The sequence below is a fragment of the Argopecten irradians genome, chromosome 3 (genome assembly GCF_041381155.1).
Source record: "Argopecten irradians isolate NY chromosome 3, Ai_NY, whole genome shotgun sequence".
Lineage (NCBI taxonomy): Eukaryota > Metazoa > Mollusca > Bivalvia > Pectinida > Pectinidae > Argopecten > Argopecten irradians.
The window spans coordinates 46,704,609-46,729,765 of record NC_091136.1 but is presented as its reverse complement, the minus strand read 5'-3'; the positions used below and the strand labels follow the sequence as shown (position 1 = coordinate 46,729,765).

Genomic DNA, 25,157 nt, shown 5'->3' with positions numbered 1-25,157 from the left:
ATTGACAAGTCATTATTTTGTGAGCAAAATTCACCTCGTTTTCTCTTGAAAAATCATGATATTATGCTCACATATAACAAACATATATTTAGACAGGTAGCTATTTTCCCCATACAAAAATAGTGAATTCGAATCTGCTGTTTGATAGATGATTTGACTGACAAAATTGACACAATTAGATATTTCCATCAAATTGGATTTGAGTATTGAAAGATTTGGTAAAGACTGAAATAAAAAGAAGAAACATTCAATGATTTCAAATATAAATTTATTTGCACTAAAATTGAAATTAAAGTTTTTGTACACATAAAAATGAAATATATGAATATGTATAATGAAAATCTAAAAATCTACCGCTAAATCTTTTCATTTTGATATATTTCCATTCTACTTTCAGTTTCCCGTTTGATCTATATAAAACCAGATGGGCAATAACAGGCTATGAACTCCAACCTGGTCAAGCGTATGAATATTTAACATTAACCCCGCGTCACGGTCAATATATACAATGTATACTTACTCCTATACATAACGGTCACTAAAATAATTTTAAAAGTGGTTTTAAAGTTGTGTGGTCTTCAAAATCCAATAATATTATTGTGTTGACAAAATAGCATGTATTGAAAAATATCATCGCATAGTTTTCATTTGTTTGCTTGTTTCAAACCATTTTCTGTTGAACTATATTCAGAAGCTGATGCTATGGCTGTTCTCTTTATTGAACTTGGTGACATCAACACAAGCGCAAACGGGAAATTCAAAAGATATACGTATATAGTTTTGAATTTGAATGATCGTAATGGAAATATAAATAATAAACTGTTACCAGATTGGACATACAGTTGATAGGAAGCCCATCTGTCAGAAAGATAAATATTCATAGTGCCCTAACGGGCGCCATTCTATTTATCTTCCTTCTGGATGGGATTCATATCAACTGAATGTCCAATTTGGTACCAGTTTATTGCTTAAACATGTTCTATATATATGTTTGTACAGAATTCATCTGCTCACATGCAAATACCTCCCATGACCATTTGAACCAGACTTCTCCCTCAACAGAAACATGCACTCTGAGTAATTTAACTCCTACACTCTTCCCTGTAGAATATACCTATACATAAATCCTGGTATACATCTCTGATCATTCCTTTGTCAATCACTTGCAGACAGACCTCTGTTAGTCTTCTATTTTCTACATGTAAATTACATGTGTAGAAGAACAGGGAAAATACACATTCCTGTCGAGTGCCCCGACCAGGAATCGAACCCGGGTCTCCGGCGTGGAAATCTACGGCTCTACTGACTGAGCCAAAGAAGCATGCTCCGTCAGCTGAGTGACAGAGACCGTATTTAACACTATTTACAAGTCACACCGACCCGCTCCTTTTACACTACTCCCCGTTTTTCTTGAGATTTCCTAAATCTCAACCCGAGAATCTTTAACCACCTACCATGGGTTATTTAGTTGGGCGCCAATGTAGAAGAACAGGGAAAATACACATTCCTGTCGAGTGCCCCGACCAGGAATCGAACCCGGGTCTCCGGCGTGGAAATCTACGGCTCTACCGACTGAGCCAAAGAAGCATGCTCCGTCAGCTGAGTGACAGAGACCGTATTTAACACTATTTACAAGTCACATCGACCCGCTCCTTTTACACATGTAGCTGTTTGGTTGACACCATATGTACAAAAATGGCAGCTACATCACCGGGCATTGTGTGTCTTGTATCTTTACAAAAATGGCTAGATCCACAGGGACCTGGCACAATTTTTTTACCAACAGTATATAATATGTTTGTCGGTAAAAAATTTGTGCCAGATCTCTGTGGCTAAATCCATTAACACTAACCATAACTAATAACACAACAAATGACTACAAAAAAATTCATTCCGATATGCTACCAACTTAATTTGCAGGACTACTAAACACATCAAAATCTTATATAGATTGTTTTTTTTCTACTATTCTATAGTAATTCTTCATTGGAACTTCATATCTGGGTCATGGTGAGGCGAAACAGAGTATGAGTCATGTACTAAAAGGTAAGTGACACAATCTAAAATGTTAATTTTGACTTTTGAACTACACATGACTTTAAGACTAGCTATGTATTCATTTGTGTACATTTAGTTGACCGAGGCATTGTTGCAGGTGTACTGACTTCATTTTAATCGTAACCTAGCTTTGACAAAAAAAGTTGATCTTTCACAATTACTGTCCTTTTTGGTCGTAGATTTGATTTTATGTACGTAATGTATAGTGTGTCATTTACCTATATTATGACCTTTGACCTAAATAAAGAAACAGTTTACCTGGGCATGAGTTAATTAAACATATACTATCAATAGGGTTTGGTTTGTTTAGTTTTACGTCCTGTTAACAGCCAGGGTCATGTAAGGACATGCCAGGTTTGATGGTGCAGACAAGAGGCCCCATGAACAAACTTGGTAGCCCTTCATCCCAGCATGCTACAGGCCCAATATGAGTACTTTGGGCCTTTTGATTATTGAGAAGAAGTTGTTTGAATGAAAAGTTTACGGACGGCGCGCAGCAGATGACGGACGAAGCATGATGACTATAAAAAAAACACCGACCAGTGGTCAGTACCTGGCAACTGTCGCACATGTGATTTACAACTCATGACCCAGATGTGGAGGGTTTGTAACATGTTGGGACATCTTCAACACTGCTCATCTAATTTAACGCAAGGGTACTGTGATATTACCAAATTACTAAGAAATATATTTAATGTGGAATGTTTTTCAAAAAGTTTTTTGAGAATATTATGCTTTTGTTTCCAGATGGAATCAAACTTCAAAATAAAAAAACAAAACAAAAAAACTTTGGTGTGTATGTGTGAATAATTGTATACATATTTGTCACATGTAATTGTAATTAAGTTATTTGGTACCAATATATAGCTAGTCGATTTTTTGATAATTATGTTGCATAATATTTATCTCTTAACATTTTTGTAAATGTGAACATCAATCAGTTCCAAAGACAATACTACTAGTGTTTTATTGCCTATTAATTTAGAAGTATACATTTTTAGCCTCAAAAAGAAACATTCAAACTCTGTTGAAGTATATCTGGTACAGTGATATGGCACATTATAAAAAAGTATTAATGATATGACTTTCATGTTCATCTTTACCTTTTCATACACTGTAGTGTTAAAATAATACTAGTTAACATTTCAAAAACCTCTGTGCACTTTGAAAGTGAAGCAAATGTTCTAGATGTCTCATTTATAACTCATCATCTGTATCTTTCCAATTGTCACTGAAATAAAATGAACCAGATAATTTGAATAAATCCTCAATACAGAACTATAAGCCTACATAACATCTTACATCATACATAGGTTTATGTCGGTAATTAATAATTCTTGGTTTTAATAAATAAGGCCTGAAGTTCTAGCTGCTATATATTTTATTATCATAGAACAGGTACTGAACTAACTAATCAAAAAAATGAATACAATGTGTTTTTGTCGTATTTTGCAGGGATGGTAGACAGAAGATTTTGTTATCAACTGTTACACATGTAACAGTATCTAGTCTAAATTATACATCAAAGACAAATATAACAAGAGGCCAAAGAGGCCTTGATGGTCACCTGAGTGCTGACACAGAAAGAGCAATGCAAAGTTGGTTCAAATCTATAAAAAGTATTTACGAATTAGAATAAACTTTAAAGTTGAATCTTCATATTAGAATTTTTATCTTTTTGTTTTTCATTTTGATAGTTAGTGTATTATGTTACCAAACCTGAAGCTTAAAATTCCAATTTGCTTTGCCAATGTTAAACAACAAAACCAAACTAGAAGTCAGTGATATTAAAAATTTCACTTTTTAATCTATGAAGATTATTTGGTTTCATCAAACCTGTGAATTTAGAAGAAGATTTTTGAAATTTTAGCCATTTTGATCAATTTTGGCCCTACCCCTCTGGTCCCTGGGGGTCAGCCAGGGCCAATATGTATATGGTGTTAAAATGTTATTTCAGGCTAATAATTCTAACCCAGTTTGACTCATTTCCTATTAAAACTAAGCAAATAATGTTCATAAATGTGTTTTTCCAATATAAACTATAGTAAATTTGACTCCCTCCCAGGGGAAAATCTGAGATCCCAGGGCCGTGAAATTCACACATTCTGTAATGGGCCTGAAGACATTTCAATATTTGACCAGTATTTGGTTCCATCGATTCTGTGAATTCAGAAGAAGATTTTTGAAGTTTTAGCCTTTTTGACCCATTTTGGCCCCGCCCCTAAGACCCCCGGGGGCCGGCCAGGATCAATATGGATATGACGATAAAATGCTATCTCAGGCTAAAAATTCTAACCCAGTTTGACTAATTTCCTATGAAAAGTAAGCAAATAACGTTCATAAATGTGTTTTTCCTATATAAACTATAGTAAACTTGACCCCTCCCCAGGGGGAAACATGAGACCCCAGGGTCATATAATTCACAATTTTTGTAGAGGGCCTTTAGACCTTTCTATCTATGAAGAGTATTTGATTCTACCACATCTGTGAGTGGAGAAGAAGATTTTTGAAATTTTAGTGAATTTTACCCCTTTTGGCCCCTCCCACAGCCCCCTGGGGGGTGGGGGTCATATAATTCACAATTTTGATTAGCCTTATGCCTTAGAAGGTTTGTGCAAATTATTATTGAAATTGCTTCAGTGGTTTTTTAGAAGAAGTCGAAAATGTAAATTGTCTACGAACACACGACGGACGACGGACAAAAGGCGATTACCGTAGAATAGGTTACTTGACACTTCGTCTCAGGTGACCTAATTATATTATTCTGAACAATGAAGACTATACCACTGATTAAACTTGCTCAGTTCTTGTAAAATTGTATTATGAATATATTGTCAATGTCTTAAAACATAAGTCATAATTTCGGCGAAGAACAGAAAGAAAAATGCTCAATCCAAGGCATGGTAATACTATCTTTCTGCGTATTCACAGTATTTAGCGCCCATCCCCCTTTGAGCACCCCTTCCCTTTTGTGGAGAAAGAGTTGAAATTCAATAAACGCACTCTTTCCATGGATTTAACAATGTTTTACAATGTGTGATGTCTCTAACATCAGCATTGTATCCCATGTTACATGAATTCAAGTTTTTTATATGTGATTCACGACACAATAATGTGTCTCAAAGGATAAAAGGCTTATACATGCATGTTTACTGTTACATTAACAGATTAATGTACCATGAGTACAGAAAGATTTAAAATATGACTGACTTTTTTCATCCACAACTTACATTTTGGTTCATTAAAAAGCTCCCCCTTTGTTACAATTATTAAAGTTTGGTTTGTTTTAGTTTTACGTCCTATTAACAGCCAGGGTCATGTAAGGACGTGCCAGGTTTGTTGGTGGAGGAAAGCCGGAGTACCCGGAGAAAAACCACCGGTCAGCAGTCAGTACCTGGCAACTGCCCAACATGGGATTCGAACCCGCATCCCAGAGGTGGAGGGCTTGTGGTAATATGTCGGGACATCTTAACCACTCGGCCACCGCGGCCCCTAATTATTTAAGTGCCCTGAGTGCTAATTACAGCTAACAATTTAGTCCTTACCAATAAAGTTTTATCTTTAATTCAGACACTGCCCATACTCTATGTAATAACAAATAATATCCATAAGGAATAAACCTCCTTCCAAAATAAATTCTGCAAGATCAGAATACCTAAAAGTTTGAATTTATACCAGTAAGTAAAGGTTTCACGGGAGGTTGAACATATTTGACCACCTTAATGACATTGTATACTTACTCGTCATCCGTACTGAGGTCGGGATTTGATCCATTCTCGTTATCGTCACCATCGCTGTCACCTCCATCTGGATCATAGTCCTCATCATCTTTAAACTGTTGGGCCACTGTAGTAATACAACAAAGCAATAAATATGTGTAATATAAATACCCTTCTTTTTATCCAAACAGTACGGGACATGACACAAGCAACATTATATTTACAATTCTAGTAGTGATGTACATATAACAGGATGTTAGTGATGTACATATAACAGGATGTTAGTGATGTACATATAACAGGATGTCAGTGATGTACATATAACAGGATGTCAGTGATGTACATATAACAGGATGTTAGTGATGTACATATAACAGGATGTTAGTGATGTACATATAACAGGATGTCAGTGATGTACATATAACAGGATGTTAGTGATGTACATATAACAGGATGTCAGTGATGTACATATAACAGGATGTCAGTGATGTACATATAGCAGGATGTAAGTGATGTACATATAACAGGATGTTAGTGATGTACGTATAACACGATGTCAGTGATGTACATATAACATAACAGGATGTTAGTGATGTACATATAACAGGATGTTAGTGATGTACGTATAACAGGATGTCAGTGATGTACATATAACAGGATGTTAGTGATGTGCATATAGCAGGATGTAAGTGATGTACATATAACAGGATGTTAGTGATGTACATATAAACAGGATGTAGTGTGATGTACATATAACAGGATGTTAGTGATGTACATATAACAGGATGTTAGTGATGTACATATAACAGGATGTTAGTGATGTACATATAACAGGATGTTAGTGATGTACATATAACAGGATGTCAGTGATGTACATATAACAGGATGTTAGTGATGTACATATAACAGGATGTTAGTGATGTACATATAACAGGATGTTAGTGATGTACATATAACAGGATGTCAGTGATGTACATATAACAGGATGTCAGTGATGTACATATAACAGGATGTCAGTGATGTACATATAACAGGATGTTAGTGATGCTCATGTACATATAACAGGATGTTAGTGATGTATATAAGGATGATGTACATATAACAGGATGTTAGTGATGTACATATAACAGGATGTCAGTGATGTACATATAACAGGATGTCAGTGATGTACATATAACAGGATGTCAGTGATGTACATATACATGTAACAGGATGTCAGTGATGTACATATAACAGGATGTTTGATGATGTACATATAACAGGATGTCAGTGATGTACATATAACAGGATGTCAGTGATGTACATATAACAGGATGTCAGTGATGTACATATAACAGGATGTCAGTGATGTACATATAACAGGATGTTAGTGATGTACATATAACAGGATGTTAGTGATGTACATATAACAGGATGTCAGTGATGTACATATAACAGGATGTTAGTGATGTACATATAACAGGATGTCAGTGATGTACATATAACAGGATGTCAGTGATGTACATATAACAGGATGTCAGTGATGTACATATAACAGGATGTCAGTGATGTACATATAACAGGATGTTAGTGATGTACATATAACAGGATGTTAGTGATGTACATATAACAGGATGTCAGTGATGTACATATAACAGGATGTCAGTGATGTACATATAACAGGATGTCAGTGATGTACATATAACAGGATGTCAGTGATGTACATATAACAGGATGTTAGTGATGTACATATAACAGGATGTTAGTGATGTACATATAACAGGATGTCAGTGATGTACATATAACAGGATGTCAGTGATGTACATATAACAGGATGTCAGTGATGTACATATAACAGGATGTTAGTGATGTACATATAACAGGATGTTAGTGATGTACATATAACAGGATGTCAGTGATGTACATATAACAGGATGTTAGTGATGTACATATAACAGGATGTTAGTGATGTACATATAACAGGATGTCAGTGATGTACATATAACAGGATGTCAGTGATGTACATATAACAGGATGTTAGTGATGTACATATAACAGGATGTCAGTGATGTACATATAACAGGATGTCAGTGATGTACATATAACAGGATGTCAGTGATGTACATATAACAGGATGTCAGTGATGTACATATAACAGGATGTCAGTGATGTACATATAAAAACAGGATGTTAGTGATGTACATATAACAGGATGTCAGTGATGTACATATAACAGGATGTCAGTGATGTACATATAACAGGATGTCAGTGATGTACATATAACAGGATGTCAGTGATGTACATATAACAGGATGTCAGTGATGTACATATAACAGGATGTCAGTGATGTACATATAACAGGATGTCAGTGATGTACATATAACAGGATGTCAGTGATGTACATATAACAGGATGTCAGTGATGTACATATAACAGGATGTCAGTGATGTACATATAACAGGATGTCAGTGATGTACATATAACAGGATGTCAGTGATGTACATATAACAGGATGTCAGTGATGTACATATAACAGGATGTCAGTGTATGTATAATATACAGGATGTCAGTGATGTACATATAACAGGATGTCAGTGATGTACATATAACAGGATGTCAGTGAGTGATGTACATATAACAGGATGTCAGTGATGTACATATAACAGGATGTCAGTATGATACATATAACAGGATGTAGTGATACATATAACAGGATGTCAGTGATGTACATATAACAGGATGTCAGTGATGTACATATAACAGGATGTCAGTGATGTACATATAACAGGATGTCAGTGATGTACATATAACAGGATGTCAGTGATGTACATATAACAGGATTAGTGACAGATGTCAGTGATGTACATATAACAGGATGTCAGTGATGTACATATAACAGGATGTCAGTGATGTACATATAACAGGATGTCAGTGATGTACATATAACAGGATGTCAGTGATGTACATATAACAGGATGTCAGTGATGTACATATAACAGGTAGTGATGTCAGATGTCAGTGATGTACATATAACAGGATGTCAGTGATGTACATATAACAGGATGTCAGTGATGTACATATAACAGGATGTAGTGATGTACATATAACAGGATGTCAGTCAGTGATGTGTACATATAACAGGATGTCAGTGATGTACATATAACAGGATGTCAGTGATGTACATATAACAGGATGTCAGTGATGTACATATAACAGGATGTAGTGATGTACATATAACAGGATGTCAGTGATGTACATATAAACAGGATGTCAGTGATGTACATATAACAGGATGTCAGTGATGTACATATAACAGGATGTAGTGATGTACATATAACAGGATGTTATATGATGTACATATAACAGGATGTCAGTGATGTACATATAACAGGATGTCAGTGATGTACATATAACAGGATGTAGTGATGTAGACACATATAACAGGATGTCAGTGATGTACATATAACAGGATGTCAGTGATGTACATATAACAGGATGTCAGTGATGTACATATAACAGGATGTCAGTGATGTACATATAACAGGATGTCAGTGATGTACATATAACAGGATGTCAGTGATGTACATATAACAGGATGTCAGTGATGTACATATAACAGGATGTCAGTGATGTACATATAACAGGATGTTAGTGATGTCATATAACAGGATGTCAGTGATGTACATATAACAGGATGTTAGTGATGTACATATAACAGGATGTCAGTGATGTACATATAACAGGATGTAGTGATGTACATATAACAGGATGTCAGTGATGTACATATAACAGGATGTCAGTGATGTACATATAACAGGATGTGTCAGTGATGTACATATAACAGGATGTCAGTGATGTACATATAACAGGATGTCAGTGATGTACATATAACAGGATGTCAGTGATGTACATATAACAGGATGTCAGTGATGTACATATAACAGGATGTCAGTGATGTACATATAACAGGATGTCAGTGATGTACATATAACAGGATGTCAGTGATGTACATATAACAGGATGTAGTGTAGTGATGTACATATAACAGGATGTAGTGATGTACATATAACAGGATGTCAGTGATGTACATATAACAGGATGTCAGTGATGTACATATAACAGGATGTCAGTGATGTACATATAACAGGATGTCAGTGATGTACATATAACAGGATGTCACAGGATGTCATATAACAGGATGTCAGTGATGTACATATAACAGGATGTCAGTGATGTACATATAACAGGATGTCAGTGATGTACATATAACAGGATGTCAGTGATGTACATATAACAGGATGTCAGTGATGTACATATAAACAGGATGTCAGTGATGTACATATAACAGGATGTCGTGATGTACATATAACAGGATGTCAGTGATGTACATATAACAGGATGTTCAGTGATGTACATATAACAGGATGTCAGTGATGTACATATAACAGGATGTCAGTGATGTACATATAACAGGATGTCAGTGATGTACATATAACAGGATGTCAGTGATGTACATATAACAGGATGTCAGTGATGTACATATAACAGGATGTCAGTGATGTACATATAACAGGATGTCAGTGATGTACATATAACAGGATGTCAGTGATGTACATATAACAGGATGTCAGTGATGTACATATAACAGGATGTCAGTGATGTACATATAACAGGATGTCAGTGATGTACATATAACAGGATGTCAGTGATGTACATATAACAGGATGTCAGTGATGTACATATAACATGTAGTGATGTACATATAACAGGATGTCAGTGATGTACATATAACAGGATGTCAGTGATGTACATATAACAGGATGTCAGTGATGTACATATAACAGGATGTCAGTGATGTACATATAACAGGATGTCAGTGATGTACATATAACAGGATGTCAGTGATGTCAGTGATGTACATATAACAGGATGTCAGTGATGTACATATAACAGTGTCAGTGATGTACATATAACAGGATGTCAGTGATGTACATATAACAGGATGTCAGTGATGTACATATAACAGGTCAGTGTAGTGATGTACATATAACAGGATGTCAGTGATGTACATATAACAGGATGTCAGTGATGTACATATAACAGGATGTCAGTGATGTACATATAACAGGATGTTAGTGATGTACATATAACAGGATGTCAGTGATGTACATATAACAGGATGTATGATGTACATATAACAGGATGTCAGTGATGTACATATAACAGGATGTCAGTGATGTACATATAACAGGATGTCAGTGATGTACATATAACAGGATGTCAGTGATGTACATATAACAGGATGTCAGTGATGTACATATAACAGGATGTCAGTGATGTACATATAACAGGATGTCAGTGATGTACATATAACAGGATGTCAGTGATGTATGTACATATAACAGGATGTGATTTGATGTATATTAACAGGATGTCAGTGATGTACATATAACAGGATGTCAGTGATGTACATATAACAGGATGTAGTGATGTACATAAACAGATGTATGATGTACATATAACAGGATGTTAGTGATGTACATATAACAGGATGTCAGTGATGTACATATAACAGGATGTCAGTGATGTACATATAACAGGATGTCAGTGATGTACATATAACAGGATGTCAGTGATGTACATATAACAGGATGTCAGTGATGTACATATAACAGGATGTCAGTGATGTACATGTACATATAACAGGATGTCAGTGATGTACATATAACAGGATGTTAGTGATGTACATATAACAGGATGTCAGTGATGTACATATAACAGGATGTCAGTGATGTACATATAACAGGATGTCAGTGATGTACATATAACAGGATGTCAGTGATGTACATATAACAGGATGTCAGTGATGTACATATAACAGGATGTCAGTGATGTACATATAACAGGATGTCAGTGATGTACATATAACAGGATGTTAGTGATGTACATATAACAGGATGTTAGTGATGTACATATAACAGGATGTCAGTGATGTACATATAACAGGATGTCAGTGATGTACATATAACAGGATGTCAGTGATGTACATATAACAGGATGTCAGTGATGTACATATAACAGGATGTCAGTGATGTACATATAACAGGATGTCAGTGATGTACATATAACAGGATGTCAGTGATGTACATATAACAGGATGTCAGTGATGTACATATAACAGGATGTCAGTGATGTACATATAACAGGATGTCAGTGATGTACATATAACAGGATGTCAGTGATGTACATATAACAGGATGTCAGTGATGTACATATAACAGGATGTCAGTGATGTACATATAACAGGATGTCAGTGATGTACATATAACAGGATGTCAGTGATGTACATATAACAGGATGTAAGTGATGTACATATAACAGGATGTCAGTGATGTACATATAACAGGATGTCAGTGATGTACATATAACAGGATGTCAGTGATGTACATATAACAGGATGTCAGTGATGTACATATAACAGGATGTCAGTGATGTGTACATATAACAGGATGTCAGTGATGTACATATAACAGGATGTCAGTGATGTACATATAACAGGATGTCAGTGATGTACATATAACAGGATGTCAGTGATGTACATATAACAGGATGTCAGTGATGTACATATAACAGGATGTCAGTGATGTACATATAACAGGATGTCAGTGATGTACATATAACAGGATGTCAGTGATGTACATATAACAGGATGTCAGTGATGTACATATAACAGGATGTCAGTGATGTACATATAACAGGATGTCAGTGATGTACATATAACAGGATGTCAGTGATGTACATATAACAGGATGTCAGTGATGTACATATAACAGGATGTCAGTGATGTACATATAACAGGATGTCAGTGATGTACATATAACAGGATGTCAGTGATGTACATATAACAGGATGTCAGTGATGTACATATAACAGGATGTCAGTGATGTACATATAACAGGATGTCAGTGATGTACATATAACAGGATGTCAGTGATGTACATATAACAGGATGTCAGTGATGTACATATAACAGGATGTCATAGTGATGTACATATAACAGGATGTCAGTGATGTACATATACAATAACAGGATGTCAGTGATGTACATATAACAGGATGTCAGTGATGTACATATAACAGGATGTCAGTGATGTACATATAACAGGATGTCAGTGATGTACATATAACAGGATGTCAGTGATGTACATATAACAGGATGTCAGTGATGTACATATAACAGGATGTCAGTGATGTACATATAACAGGATGTCAGTGATGTACATATAACAGGATGTCAGTGATGTACATATAACAGGATGTCAGTGATGTACATATAACAGGATGTCAGTGATGTACATATAACAGGATGTCAGTGATGTACATATAACAGGATGTCAGTGATGTACATATAACAGGATGTCAGTGATGTACATATAACAGGATGTCAGTGATGTACATATAACAGGATGTCAGTGATGTACATATAACAGGATGTCAGTGATGTACATATAACAGGATGTCAGTGATGTACATATAACAGGATGTCAGTGATGTACATATAACAGGATGTCAGTGATGTACATATAACAGGATGTCAGTGATGTACATATAACAGGATGTCAGTGATGTACATATAACAGGATGTCAGTGATGTACATATAACAGGATGTCAGTGATGTACATATAACAGGATGTCAGTGATGTACATATAACAGGATGTCAGTGATGTACATATAACAGGATGTCAGTGATGTACATATAACAGGATGTCAGTGATGTACATATAACAGGATGTCAGTGATGTACATATAACAGGATGTCAGTGATGTACATATAACAGGATGTCAGTGATGTACATATAACAGGATGTTAGTGATGTACATATAACAGGATGTCAGTGATGTACATATAACAGGATGTCAGTGATGTACATATAACAGGATGTCAGTGATGTACATATAACAGGATGTTAGTGATGTACATATAACAGGATGTCATGATGTACATATAACAGGATGTCAGTGATGTACATATAACAGGATGTCAGTGATGTACATATAACAGGATGTCAGTGATGTACATATAACAGGATGTCAGTGATGTACATATAACAGGATGTCAGTGATGTACATATAACAGGATGTCAGTGATGTACATATAACAGGATGTCAGTGATGTACATATAACAGGATGTCAGTGATGTACATATAACAGGATGTCAGTGATGTACATATAACAGGATGTTAGTGATGTTCATATAACAGGATGTCAGTGATGTACATATAACAGGATGTTAGTGATGTACATATAACAGGATGTCAGTGATGTACATATAACAGGATGTTAGTGATGTACATATAACAGGATGTCAGTGATGTACATATAACATGATGTCAGTGATGTGTATATAGCAGGATGTTAGTGATGTTCATATAACAGGATGTCAGTGATGTTCATATAACAGGATGTTAGTGATGTACATATAACATGTTAGTGATGTACATATAACAGGATGCTAGTGATGCTCTGCTGAAAATACCAGTTACATCCTGTCCTTTCCTAAACTGTCTTATTTTTCAGTTTCAAATTTTATTACCCAGCAAATTAGAGGGATGCCAGGGTTTGGACCCTTGTTTCATCCCCCTTACACCAAACTTGACTGCCATATTATTATCACCTAATCTGAAAAGCTTAAATGAGATGAAAAATTATATTTGCATATTGGATTTAGTTGTATTTTTACATCAAACTTTCAACAATGAAGTCATATTTAACAGGGACAGATCAAAGTCCCTAAAGACCTTACACTCTTCTATGTGTTTCTCGGCATCATATTTGAGGGTGACGTCCGCTGCCTCTGGGTGCTCAGCTTTGTATTTCTCTATTCCATCTGCCACAGCCTTTTTCATCTCAGCAATATGCATTTCTCGTGGGTTCGAATACAAGCTACACCTGGAATTGACGTCAACAGTAGTCTTGAAATAAGATAATACATTTTGTCACCAGTAATGAGAATGACAAAATTGATTGCCACCTTAAAATATATAAAATATGTAAATTTTTACCATATACATAGATCATTACATACAGGATTGGTGGATTAAATCATTTAAAAGTATGCTCTTATACTAATTCATTTAATATGTATCTTTAAGTTATGAAGTAGAACAAGGTCATTGACAAGAACACATGTATTTATGAAATCTAGCTCTTAACTCCAACTAGAAGCTGGCATAATATTGGAATTCTCTTGTTTAGAAATAGTTAAGTTGTATGGTCAATAACAATAAATCTTTTGCAAATTCCATCATTATTAAGTTTGTTATTACAAGTATGAAGAAGGATGGAGCATTAACGCCAAAGATTCCGTGAATTTGAGGGTATTTATTAGTTTACATGTTTCGGATGGCTAGGCCAACCGTCTTCAGAGTTTGTTTTTGTAACAGCACATTTCAGTTAGCATTAACTTAGGGCTGTTCAAGCAAAACATATATGGCACCCAGGGAAGGCACTTTAGAAAATGGTATGTGCCGTGGTAGGTTCAAAATTATATCACTTCTGTGCCAGGGTGGTGTTTCAATAAAATCACTTCTGTGGGTGGGTCTATCTGAAGCACTTTTTTAAATAAAATGCAAAATTTGTGTTTTATATTGTTGCTGTCAGACATCCTGACTACAAAAATAACTGTTGAGAAAAATGTTAATTTCTGACAATATTTAATGTGTTGTTCATCTTAAATGTTTTAATTTCTGGGTGTTTTGATATAATACTGACAGAATATTTATCTAAAACATATTATTTTCATTCAAACTTGTCGATGGTACAGAGAAACAATGGATTAGTATGGGCAAAATACTGTTGTCATCAACAGATATTTATTTAAATTCACTGGTATTAAGTAGAGGAAAATGTGGCAATTCACAAGCGTAAGTGTGAATGTCAAGATGTCTCTTGCATTAAGTTTGTGAAACACTTCGGTATCTTTAGTAGAATTTCCGCTGGTTCTACGAGGATTGCACCTTTATACAAATTTAGGAATAGATGCATCACATCGAACAATAGTTCACAGCATCATATACCGTGCAACTTTGTCCTGGGACTCTTTAGTGATGTTAGAAATCAAAATATGTAAATCCAAACAGATGTTGGACCAAAATTAAAAATTAAAGCGCTTCTATGCCATGGTCTCATTCACAAAAAATAGATATGTGTGGGGGTCAACAAAATTGAAAATCGCTTCTATCGGTGAGTCTCCCAAATTCAAAGTGCCTTCCCCCTGCCTTCCCCCCTACCATATATGTTTTGCTGGAACAGCCCTTACTTTTCTTCATCGTCGTCATCAAAATGGTCGTAGTCGTCGACTGGTGTTCGACATATGTAACACTGAGATGCCCCACATGTACAGGTCATCTTGTTACAACCATACTCCTTGAAGAACCTCTTCTGACACCTATGACACTGCCGGAGCATGGCCTCCGACACACAAGTCTCGATATATGTCCTCATGTTTGTTTCTCCCTGTCTCTCTATCTCGTTACATCCGAGCGGAACATGGTTAGGTTCTCTACAAAGTCTGAAACAAGACGTTATCACCTAACCTTCAGCTTACTGAGATTACAGAATATTTAATAATAACAAATATTATAGCCTTGGTTACAACAACACTCATACAAACAGGATTCCTTGAAATAATCTGGCTTCAGGCAAGTTAATTCCTGCAGAATGCCTTGAGATTCTCCTGGTTAAGACGCTTGAATCTTTGGCAATAATTGAAACATTTATTAATAAAATCCTTATGACAAGCTTGATAAATATAAAGTTTTAGAAATTTATGCAAAGATTCCTCCAGATATTCTTGACCCGCAGTATTTTTTAAAACATCTTGATTAGACACTCTAGATTAACACACTTACCTACAAGATTCCTTAAGACACTCAGGATTAAGACATTTGCCTTCATGATCCCTTGAGACACTGGATTAAGACACTTACCTACAAGATTCATAATGAGACACTTGATTAAGACACTTACCTACAAGATTCCTTAAGACACTCAGGATTAAGACACTTGCCTGATCCCTTCAGACACTGGATTAAGACACTTACCTACAAGATTCATTGAGACACTTGATTAAGACACTTACCTACAAGATTCCTGAAGACACTCAGGATTAAGACATTTGCCTTCATGATCCCTTGAGACACTGGATTAAGACACTTACCTACAAGATTCATTGAGACACTTGATTAAGACACATACCTACAAGATTCCTTAAGACACTCAGGATTAAGACACTTGCCTGATCCCTTCAGACACTGGATTAGGACACTTACCTACAAGATTCATTGAGACACTTGATTAAGACACTTACCTACAAGATTCCTTAAGACACTCAGGATTAAGACACTTGCCTGATCCCTTCAGACACTGGATTAAGACACTTACCTACAAGATTCCTTGAGACACTTGATTAAGACACTTACCTACAAGATTCCTTGAGACACTCTGGATTAAGACACTTGAAAACTTTATCATCAGGATTAGAGATGATTGTGGCAAAGCTACAGAATGGACAGCTGACCAGGTCTGGTATGTCCGCCTGTTTCACCTCCTCCTCCTGCATCCTCCTCAACAAGATGGAGAACATGTTTGGTGACATCACTTCCTGTAGAACAGGAAGTGGGAACTGGTATTTACAATCATCAGTGAAACAAGGGAAAACACACAGACCATCTCCAATTGCGACCTCTGATGACCTTTTGATACAATCCTTACAGAAGAGATGACCGTCCTGACATGAAGCCATGTCCTCGATCATACATTCATTGTCATAGCAACAAGCACATTCCAGAAGTTCATTATTTTCCTTAGCTTGTAATCTCCTTAATTCCTTTGATTTCTTTTCCTCCTCAAGATACTCTAGTAAATAAAATAATGGCCTAATTTAATCAATAATACAGTACTTTAATAACCATGCAGGTATTACTCACATGCTGACTTACTTGTATTTGAGAAAATACTATTTCTTCAGTAAAATCGCATACAAATCCATAAATCAAAGTACACAAAGTACTGCAAATACAACGCAGCAGAAACAGAAAAATAGAATGAAATAAAATGAATTTCCAAAATTAAAATATATAAACTATATTAGAAAGACTTTGATATCAATTATTTTAAGAACATTCAACTGATCACAGAAAATACATATGTTTTGTATGACATTTTTCTTAATTAAAGTTCCTATATGAAATAAAAGATTTTAAAATTACAAAAGAAAACAAAAGTCTTCATTAAAAATGAGTTTTTATCCTATACTCTTGTTTCTCATGTTGCACATAAACTTATTTTGGTAACACCATGCACACATGGGGGCAGCCTTATAAGTTATCTTGCCTTTACCTAAGATATGTTTTTAACAATCATTTAAAAACATTATTTGAAGGTACACAGAAAGAACATCTGATTAGTTTATTTTATAACTCTCAGGTACTCTCAGGTCTATAAGCCTTAGATAGTCCAATTTGAATTATCATTAACAGAGATTATGTAAGTTGGACAGAGGAGTCACCAGCAGGCACAACAGTCAGAGAGTTGACCTAGATAGTGCTGTGTATTATATAACACTCTGTGTATTCTACCAACCAGAAGGCAGTCTTCCCATGACTACTGATTGGTCCAAAGGATTGAATTTATGAATGGGAGTTTATGAATGAAATGGTTCAAGAGATCATCACTAGATGTCATTGTAGGGCAAGTCCTACAAATCAACAGTAAACCGGATAGCAATAATACAAACGCTACATGCCTTGTATTAACCGTTGTATTAAAAATGCAGAATAACATCTTATTCATGCATAGTTCCAAGTCAAATTAAGGTATACAGATCAAAGTGAGATAGTGGTAGAGTTGATTAAACCAAGGATTTATAAGAGAGAAGGATTCGTGTCTGTCTCTTTACATTACTAAACACCACGCGAGACGCCTATGAACCGGGAATAAAAACCGTTTTTCTCAACAAACACTTGTCTTATCGAGTCAAAAGAAACATCATTGTAAAGTTTATTAAATTTCACGACGTTTATAACTTGCTTTAAAGACGGAATGTTTAGGGGATATGTCTTAAATTTTCGTTAAAAAAAATCGACAGCTCATGAAATGACAGCACCGCTTCAGAAAGTAAGACGGTAACCCTCGCACCCGCAAGCTACATCAAAAGCTGCGCCGGCGGATATCAAAGGAAAATCAGTCGTCGCCCAACATCACGGTCAGTGCACAAACACAAAAGCGCCTGCCTTGGACTTCCCCAAAACCCTGTGTGACTTATCCTTCTCATATACGTCCTTGATTAAACCCAACACATTTTGAATTTTTCCACCTCAAGTGTATGCATATTCAATAATGGTATATACAACACCCTAAAACACAATTACATGTTATATAGTACTAATCAATAATCTACAATGACCTGCACTTGCGTCAAATCTTTGGGATGTCTCACCTAAAATTTCTTCTTTGTGGGCAATAAACATTTTCTCATAGAAGAAAAATTCATCGGGTTCTTCAGGTAATGCCTCCTCAGGCCTGGGATGGCGTTTATACTTCAGAGAATCTTCTGTAATGACATGTAACCACAATAGCATGATACAACCAGCTAATTACAAACAATTCAGTAACACAATCAAACATATACTGCAAAACAAACATCTCAAAAATATAAGACTCTTTCATATGTGGATATGAAGGATAGGGATATTCTACCCGAGGGTTACAAAATGTTTGAAAACCTGAGGCTTGCCGAGGGTTTTGCAACATTTTGTGATCCCAAGTATACTCAGACTAGTTTCTGAAAAATATTGTGAAATTTGTACCAAAAAAGTAGTAATTTTGTTGACGCTGTGACGTCACGAGGCTTTATTGCATGGGTAGTCATGCAATACAGCCTCAGGCAACATGAGTGTATATTGCCCTTTAAACCAGTCAATATTACACGTGTAGGTATAAATGAATATCTTATACTTAACATGAATTTGAAGTCTAGATCTTCTTATATCAGTAAATTATCATTTATTAGCACGGATATAAATTAGCACAGTTCAGTGGTTCAATACAAAATGATGCACTTTACATGATTTAGCACGAAAAGCACTAAAATAAAACTACTGTTAAAGTAAGTATGTTTATAGTATGTGTCGATTACTTGCCAGACAAATCCTTTATCCAGGTCTGTATTTTATCTTTGCTGGCTGTATAGTGAAATTTGTTCTGTACCATTATATGCAGCAGAAATCCTGTCTTTAGTTCTCTGAAATCATTCCTGATCTGTGCCTGTACATGGTGTCGATAGCTTTCCCCCATTAGCTTTGTGCTATCTCCAAATGTCACGCAAGGGTCGGGAAACTTTGTCATAAATTCTCTCAAGTCAAAAGTCATATTTTCAATTCGTTCCTTCATTGTTTCCTTTTGCTTCTTTTTCATTACATCCAAATATTTGGGATAATCCTTATTTTCAAACATTGCCCACGCAAGATTTTTTACACGGTCCTTGTCTTCTTGTCGTTTCTCTAACTCGTTATAAAGATAAGCGGGATCACAATCAGGAAATACTTCCTTCAGCTCGTCGACCTCATCCCCAATGTTATATGCAATCCTACCCACAGTGGGTACAGTGTCTTCTAATGAACTATTAGTGCTGCTACCAAAGCTAGGTGTACTACTGGTCGGAACGATTCTCATCAACTCCTCAATCACCAACTGGATCCGATTTTTCTGATAATTGTGGGCCTCTAAGTAAGCATAAATCTCGTCTGGATTTACATCGGGTAACACTTTGGCTACAATCCTCATGTCTCTATACAGTGGGTCCCTATAGAGGGCTGGGTCGTCTGGGAGAGTCTCTGACCTGGCTAATCTCGTCACTGTCCGACCTTTTAGATAGTTTATAACCAGATTGACTCGGTCAGCCTGGTTCTCCCTTTCCTGTAACAATCGGAATACTTCATTAGGGTTAGCCCCTGGCAATACTTCGGTTACCTTCTGGATATCAGAAGCGAAGTCCTGACGTGTGGTCAGAAGTGAACTATAATGCTTTGTCAGTAGCTGACTGACAACCCTATCCACTCTGTCAACCCGATCCCCCTCAGACAGTAACAAGCGGTGGATCTCATCAGCAGACATAGGCAGGGTAGCCATGTTAGCCATACACTTGTCAATCACAGAGACAAAATCTTCCATGAAGGAGGAGGGGGTTGGTCCCAATTGCTGCTGTGTAGAAGAGGAAGATAGGGCCTGCCCAGCCTCCTCCAGGATCTCATTGGTCACCAAATCCACACGGTTTGGGTTACCTCGGTTTTCTTTTAGTCTGTTATAGATCACATCTACATCGACTCCACCAACAATTCCTGCTATAAGTTCAGCATCTTTTAATACAGATGGGATTTTAGTAAGAGCTGGTACAACTGGTACATCATTTGTTACATTTCCTGCATCTGTCCTTGCAGGGTCCTCAGCAGCTTCATCTGTCTTCTCTACTTCTCCCTCAAGCTTATACTCCTGTGTACCATTGACTGTAGAATCAGCCACTACCTCTGACTTATCTTCTGTGACCTTTGTCTCATCTTCTGTGACCTCTAACTTATCTTCTGTGACCTCTGACTTTTCTTCTGTGACCTCTGACTTATCTTCTGTGACCTCTGACTTATCTTCTGTGACCTCTGAATGATCTTCTGTGACCTCTGACTTATCTTCTGTGACCTCTGACTTATCTTCTGTGACCTCTGACCTTTCTGTTGTCTTGTCAGTGCCATTTTGATTTTCGTTTTCTCCCTCTAAATTATATTCCTGTGTACCATTTAAAGTAGAACTTTCCATAACCTCCAACCTCTGTGTAACGTTATCATTGTCATTACACTTCCTCTCAATGTTGTCTTCCTGTGTACCATTGGAATCTTCCACCCCTCCATGTTTATCAGTAGTGATACTCTCTCCCTCCAATGTGTACTCTACCGTATCTGACCTCTTCAGAGTCGGTTCATCAGCACTAGTCGTGACTTTTGACGTGGAATTACTGTTGCTTCCTGCTGATTCAATTCGACGACACTTTGAAGGTGGTTCATCACATGATCCCTCTGAGGCTAAGCGTGGGTTAGGATCGCCAGCTTCCCCATTAGCTGCCATTGTCTTTAGATCATTCAGTTGACACCTGACTCTGTAAACAAATAAAAATGTTCAGAAAATTATACAATCAAGTGAACATTACTCTTCGTAAATCACAGAGAAATATAACTGATTCATACAATTGAGAAAATCACTATTGTTGTTTATTTAGACCTGCAGATGGCGGTAATTGTAAATTCATTATTTCAGACTATTTTATTTGAAAATATCATTGTATTCATGTACAGACTGTATAATGCACAATGAGTGTTTATTCTGGCTCTTACATCATACCTAAATATTTTGTCCTGTATATAATATTAGAATATCTAACAAGAGGCCCATGGGCCTTAACAGTCATCTGACTATTGGCAAACAATTAAGGCAACACAAAGAACTCTTTTGATAGGAGAAGTTCAAGTTCTGATATATTTGATGAATTAGACCATGAATGAAGGTCCCTAAGCTTGGTCCCCACCATGCTACAAGTCCAATATCCAGTCTCTAGGACTCTTACTTATTTACATGAAGTCGTTTAAAGATTTTAGTCTATTTGACCCCTGTGACCTTGAATGATGGTCAAGGTCATTCATTTTAACACACTTGAAGATCCCTTCATCCCAGCATGCTACAGGCCCAATATTAGGTCTCTAGGCTTTTTAGTTATTCACAAGTAGTTGTTTAAAGATTTTAACCTAATTGACCCCTGTGACCTTGAATGAAGATCAAGGTCATTCATTTGAACAAACCTGGTAACCCTTTATCCCAGCATGCTACAGGCCTAATATCAGTATTCTGGGACTTCTGGTTCTTGAAAGAAAGTCATATTAAGATTTTAGCCTTTTTGACCCCAGGCCTAATATCAGTACCCTGGGCCTTCTGGTTCTTGAAAGGAAGTCATATTAAGATTTTAGCCTTTTTGACCCCTGTGACACTGAATGAATGTCAAGGTCATTCATTTTAACAAACTTGGTAGCCCTTCATCCCAGCATGCCACTGGTTAAACATCTGGTCTCTAAGCCTCTTAGTTATTCACAAGAAGAATGAAAGATTTTAGCCTTATTGACCCCTGTGACCTTGAATAAAGAACAAGGTAATTCATTTGAACAAACCTGGTAGCCCTTTATCCCAGCATGCTACAGGCCCAATATCAGTACTCTGGGACTTCTGGTTCTTGAGAAGAAATGTTTAAAATATTTTAGCCTATTTGACCCCTGTGACCTTGAATGAAGATCAAGGTCATTCATTTGAACACACTTGGTAGCCTTCGGGTCAAATGACCTAAAAAACTGGTTACAAATGCGATTGAATGGTTTCTATTTCATTTCAGATGAACAATAATTGTTATTTAATTGTGTATAAATGTTATTGTATAAGTCTAATTAACATAAAAAAATAATATAAAATAACAATGTGCTTTTCGTGCATGTGCAATCAGTATTTCATTCCATATAGGACATAAAGCTACAGCCTTTTTCGGGATGCAATTAATTATTTTTGAATTTTTTAATCTTTAAGTAATTTAGAAGCTCAAACTATTCAATGTGGTAATGGTGTAAAACAAGTAACTTTCATAACTGAAGAAAAATACTGGTTCATTAGCTCCTGTTTTTGCTAGAGAAAAAAATACTGTTTGTCAGCTATACATGTGGCGTGAGCATCAATGACATTTAATTCATTTTGATTAAATTGTTCAGAAAGTGATAATAAGTGTAGCATTAAAGATAAGCTAATAATTTTTGTGACTCTACAAAATTGTGCATCTCGTTTTACATTCCCATTTTATAAAATAAAAGTCATTTCGGAAAGGTAATGAATGTTTAAAGCATGATACATTATTTTGTGGAAAAGCTTCTAAAGGACCAATTGCTATTCAAAGGGGAGTAACTGCCATGACTTCATCACCTCCTGATATATACAGTGTAACAGTAAACAGAAAATACGTACATGTATGTGACTTTGTCATATAGACCTAAGGAGTAGGATGATAGGCCCAGTTACAGTGTAAACTCGGTCCTGCATACATTGAGTCATGTAAAATTGGTTGTCTAAATATAACATACACATGTACATTTTGTACAATGTAACGTAATGATGTTACGTGCATAATAGGCCTAATCACGTTAATTACTGCAGTAGGCTAGTCATACCAATGATAGAAGACCGTGTCCAAGGAATGGGTAGATCAACGGCATCACATACAATACTAGCCTGTTCGACTGCAGCGTGGACAGTGATAGAAATATGACTGAACACACTAAACTTGCCTTTATCAGCAGTTTCATGACCAAGCCCAGTTTAACATGCATCAACATGAACTGCATGACAGTAAAATGTAGCTCTCGATTATACCACGAAGTCGGAGGAACGCCTTCGTACATCTATATTTGGTTATAGAATAAGACATCACGATCAGTAATGGTCAGTTATATGGCCAAAACCTCGTTAAAGCTCACCTGTCAAAATATCTTATGTTTACAACCTGAAACGAAACCAAGAAAGATAACTGTTGTTAGATGGATTATTTAAGGTAGAACACTACCATTGCACGCAACTTTAACAGGAACATACATATATTAGGCATTTGATCAACTTGGAGAATTTCTTGATGCCAGAAAATATTAATGTACTTGTAGCCCAAGGAAAACCATGTTTTCTAGAAATAAAAGAAAACAAATAGGATAATAAGGAACAAAAATAAACAAATGAAAAACAACAATAAAATGTAAATGTAAAAAAAAAGGATATACAAAATGAAAAGAACCAACATGAGACATGGCAGAATATTTTGGATCGTGCCCTAAGGAGTGCCATTTGTTTTGTTTTCTTTTTTATTTAATTCTTCAAAACTTTTTTTTAAACTTTCTCTGTTCTTCAAATACTCGATCATCCTGTTTTTGAACACACTATAAGTTTTCTGAGATCAATTTAGACTGGTAATCAGCTGACCAAAGTCTGTTTATCAAATCTCTTTATCGACAAAGTTAAGTTTTGGAAACAAAAAATAAGCGTTGAAGGTCACAACTGTAATATGTCATAGCATAACTAAAGGTTCTGTAAGGTAGTTTGGTCCTTTGCATCCTCGATACTCCAGGGGTTCCGATCACACGGTGGATCACTTAATTACGATCTCTACACCCCTGGACTAACTGGAGGCAACAGAACAGTACAGGTAATATAGTCCTTTGGTGTACACCAAAAGAGCCGTATAACGGTACACTGTGGCTGAATGTGCCGTCACGCACG

The 25,157-nt window shown here is 36.0% G+C and overlaps 1 protein-coding gene across 2 annotated transcripts; it reads right to left on the bottom strand.

Annotated features, from left to right (window-relative positions):
• Positions 1 to 250: 250 nt before the first annotated feature.
• On the bottom strand, positions 251 to 24,404 carry LOC138318824 (uncharacterized). Of its 2 annotated transcripts, none has more exons than XM_069261545.1 (8): positions 24,368 to 24,404; positions 19,961 to 21,963; positions 19,258 to 19,371; positions 17,240 to 17,675; positions 16,078 to 16,329; positions 14,563 to 14,708; positions 5,799 to 5,904; positions 251 to 3,289 (listed from the first exon to the last, which is right to left on the bottom strand). In XM_069261545.1, the coding sequence occupies exons 2-8, from the start codon at positions 21,930 to 21,932 to the stop codon at positions 3,256 to 3,258; spliced, it is 3,060 nt and encodes a 1,019-aa protein (XP_069117646.1). In that variant the 5' UTR covers positions 21,933 to 21,963; positions 24,368 to 24,404; the 3' UTR covers positions 251 to 3,255. The 2 variants fall into 2 exon arrangements, with proteins under 2 accessions (XP_069117646.1, XP_069117647.1); XM_069261546.1 differs by lacking the exon at positions 24,368 to 24,404 and adding an exon at positions 24,062 to 24,311.
• Between the last annotated feature and the right edge of the window lie 753 nt (positions 24,405 to 25,157).

What these genes read in the sequence shown, in the direction of transcription:
- LOC138318824 (XM_069261545.1), bottom strand. Translation starts at nt 21,932, where the DNA reads ATGGCAGCTAATGGGGAAGCTGGCGATCCTAACCCACGCTTAGCCTCA. An exon ending in CTGGATAAAGGATTTGTCTG is followed by an intron (nt 19,372 to 19,960) that starts GCAAGTAATCGA and finishes ATGTCATTACAG; the next exon opens with AAGATTCTCTGAAGTATAAA. An exon ending in CCACAAAGAAGAAATTTTAG is followed by an intron (nt 17,676 to 19,257) that starts GTGAGACATCCC and finishes TTTATTTACTAG; the next exon opens with AGTATCTTGAGGAGGAAAAG.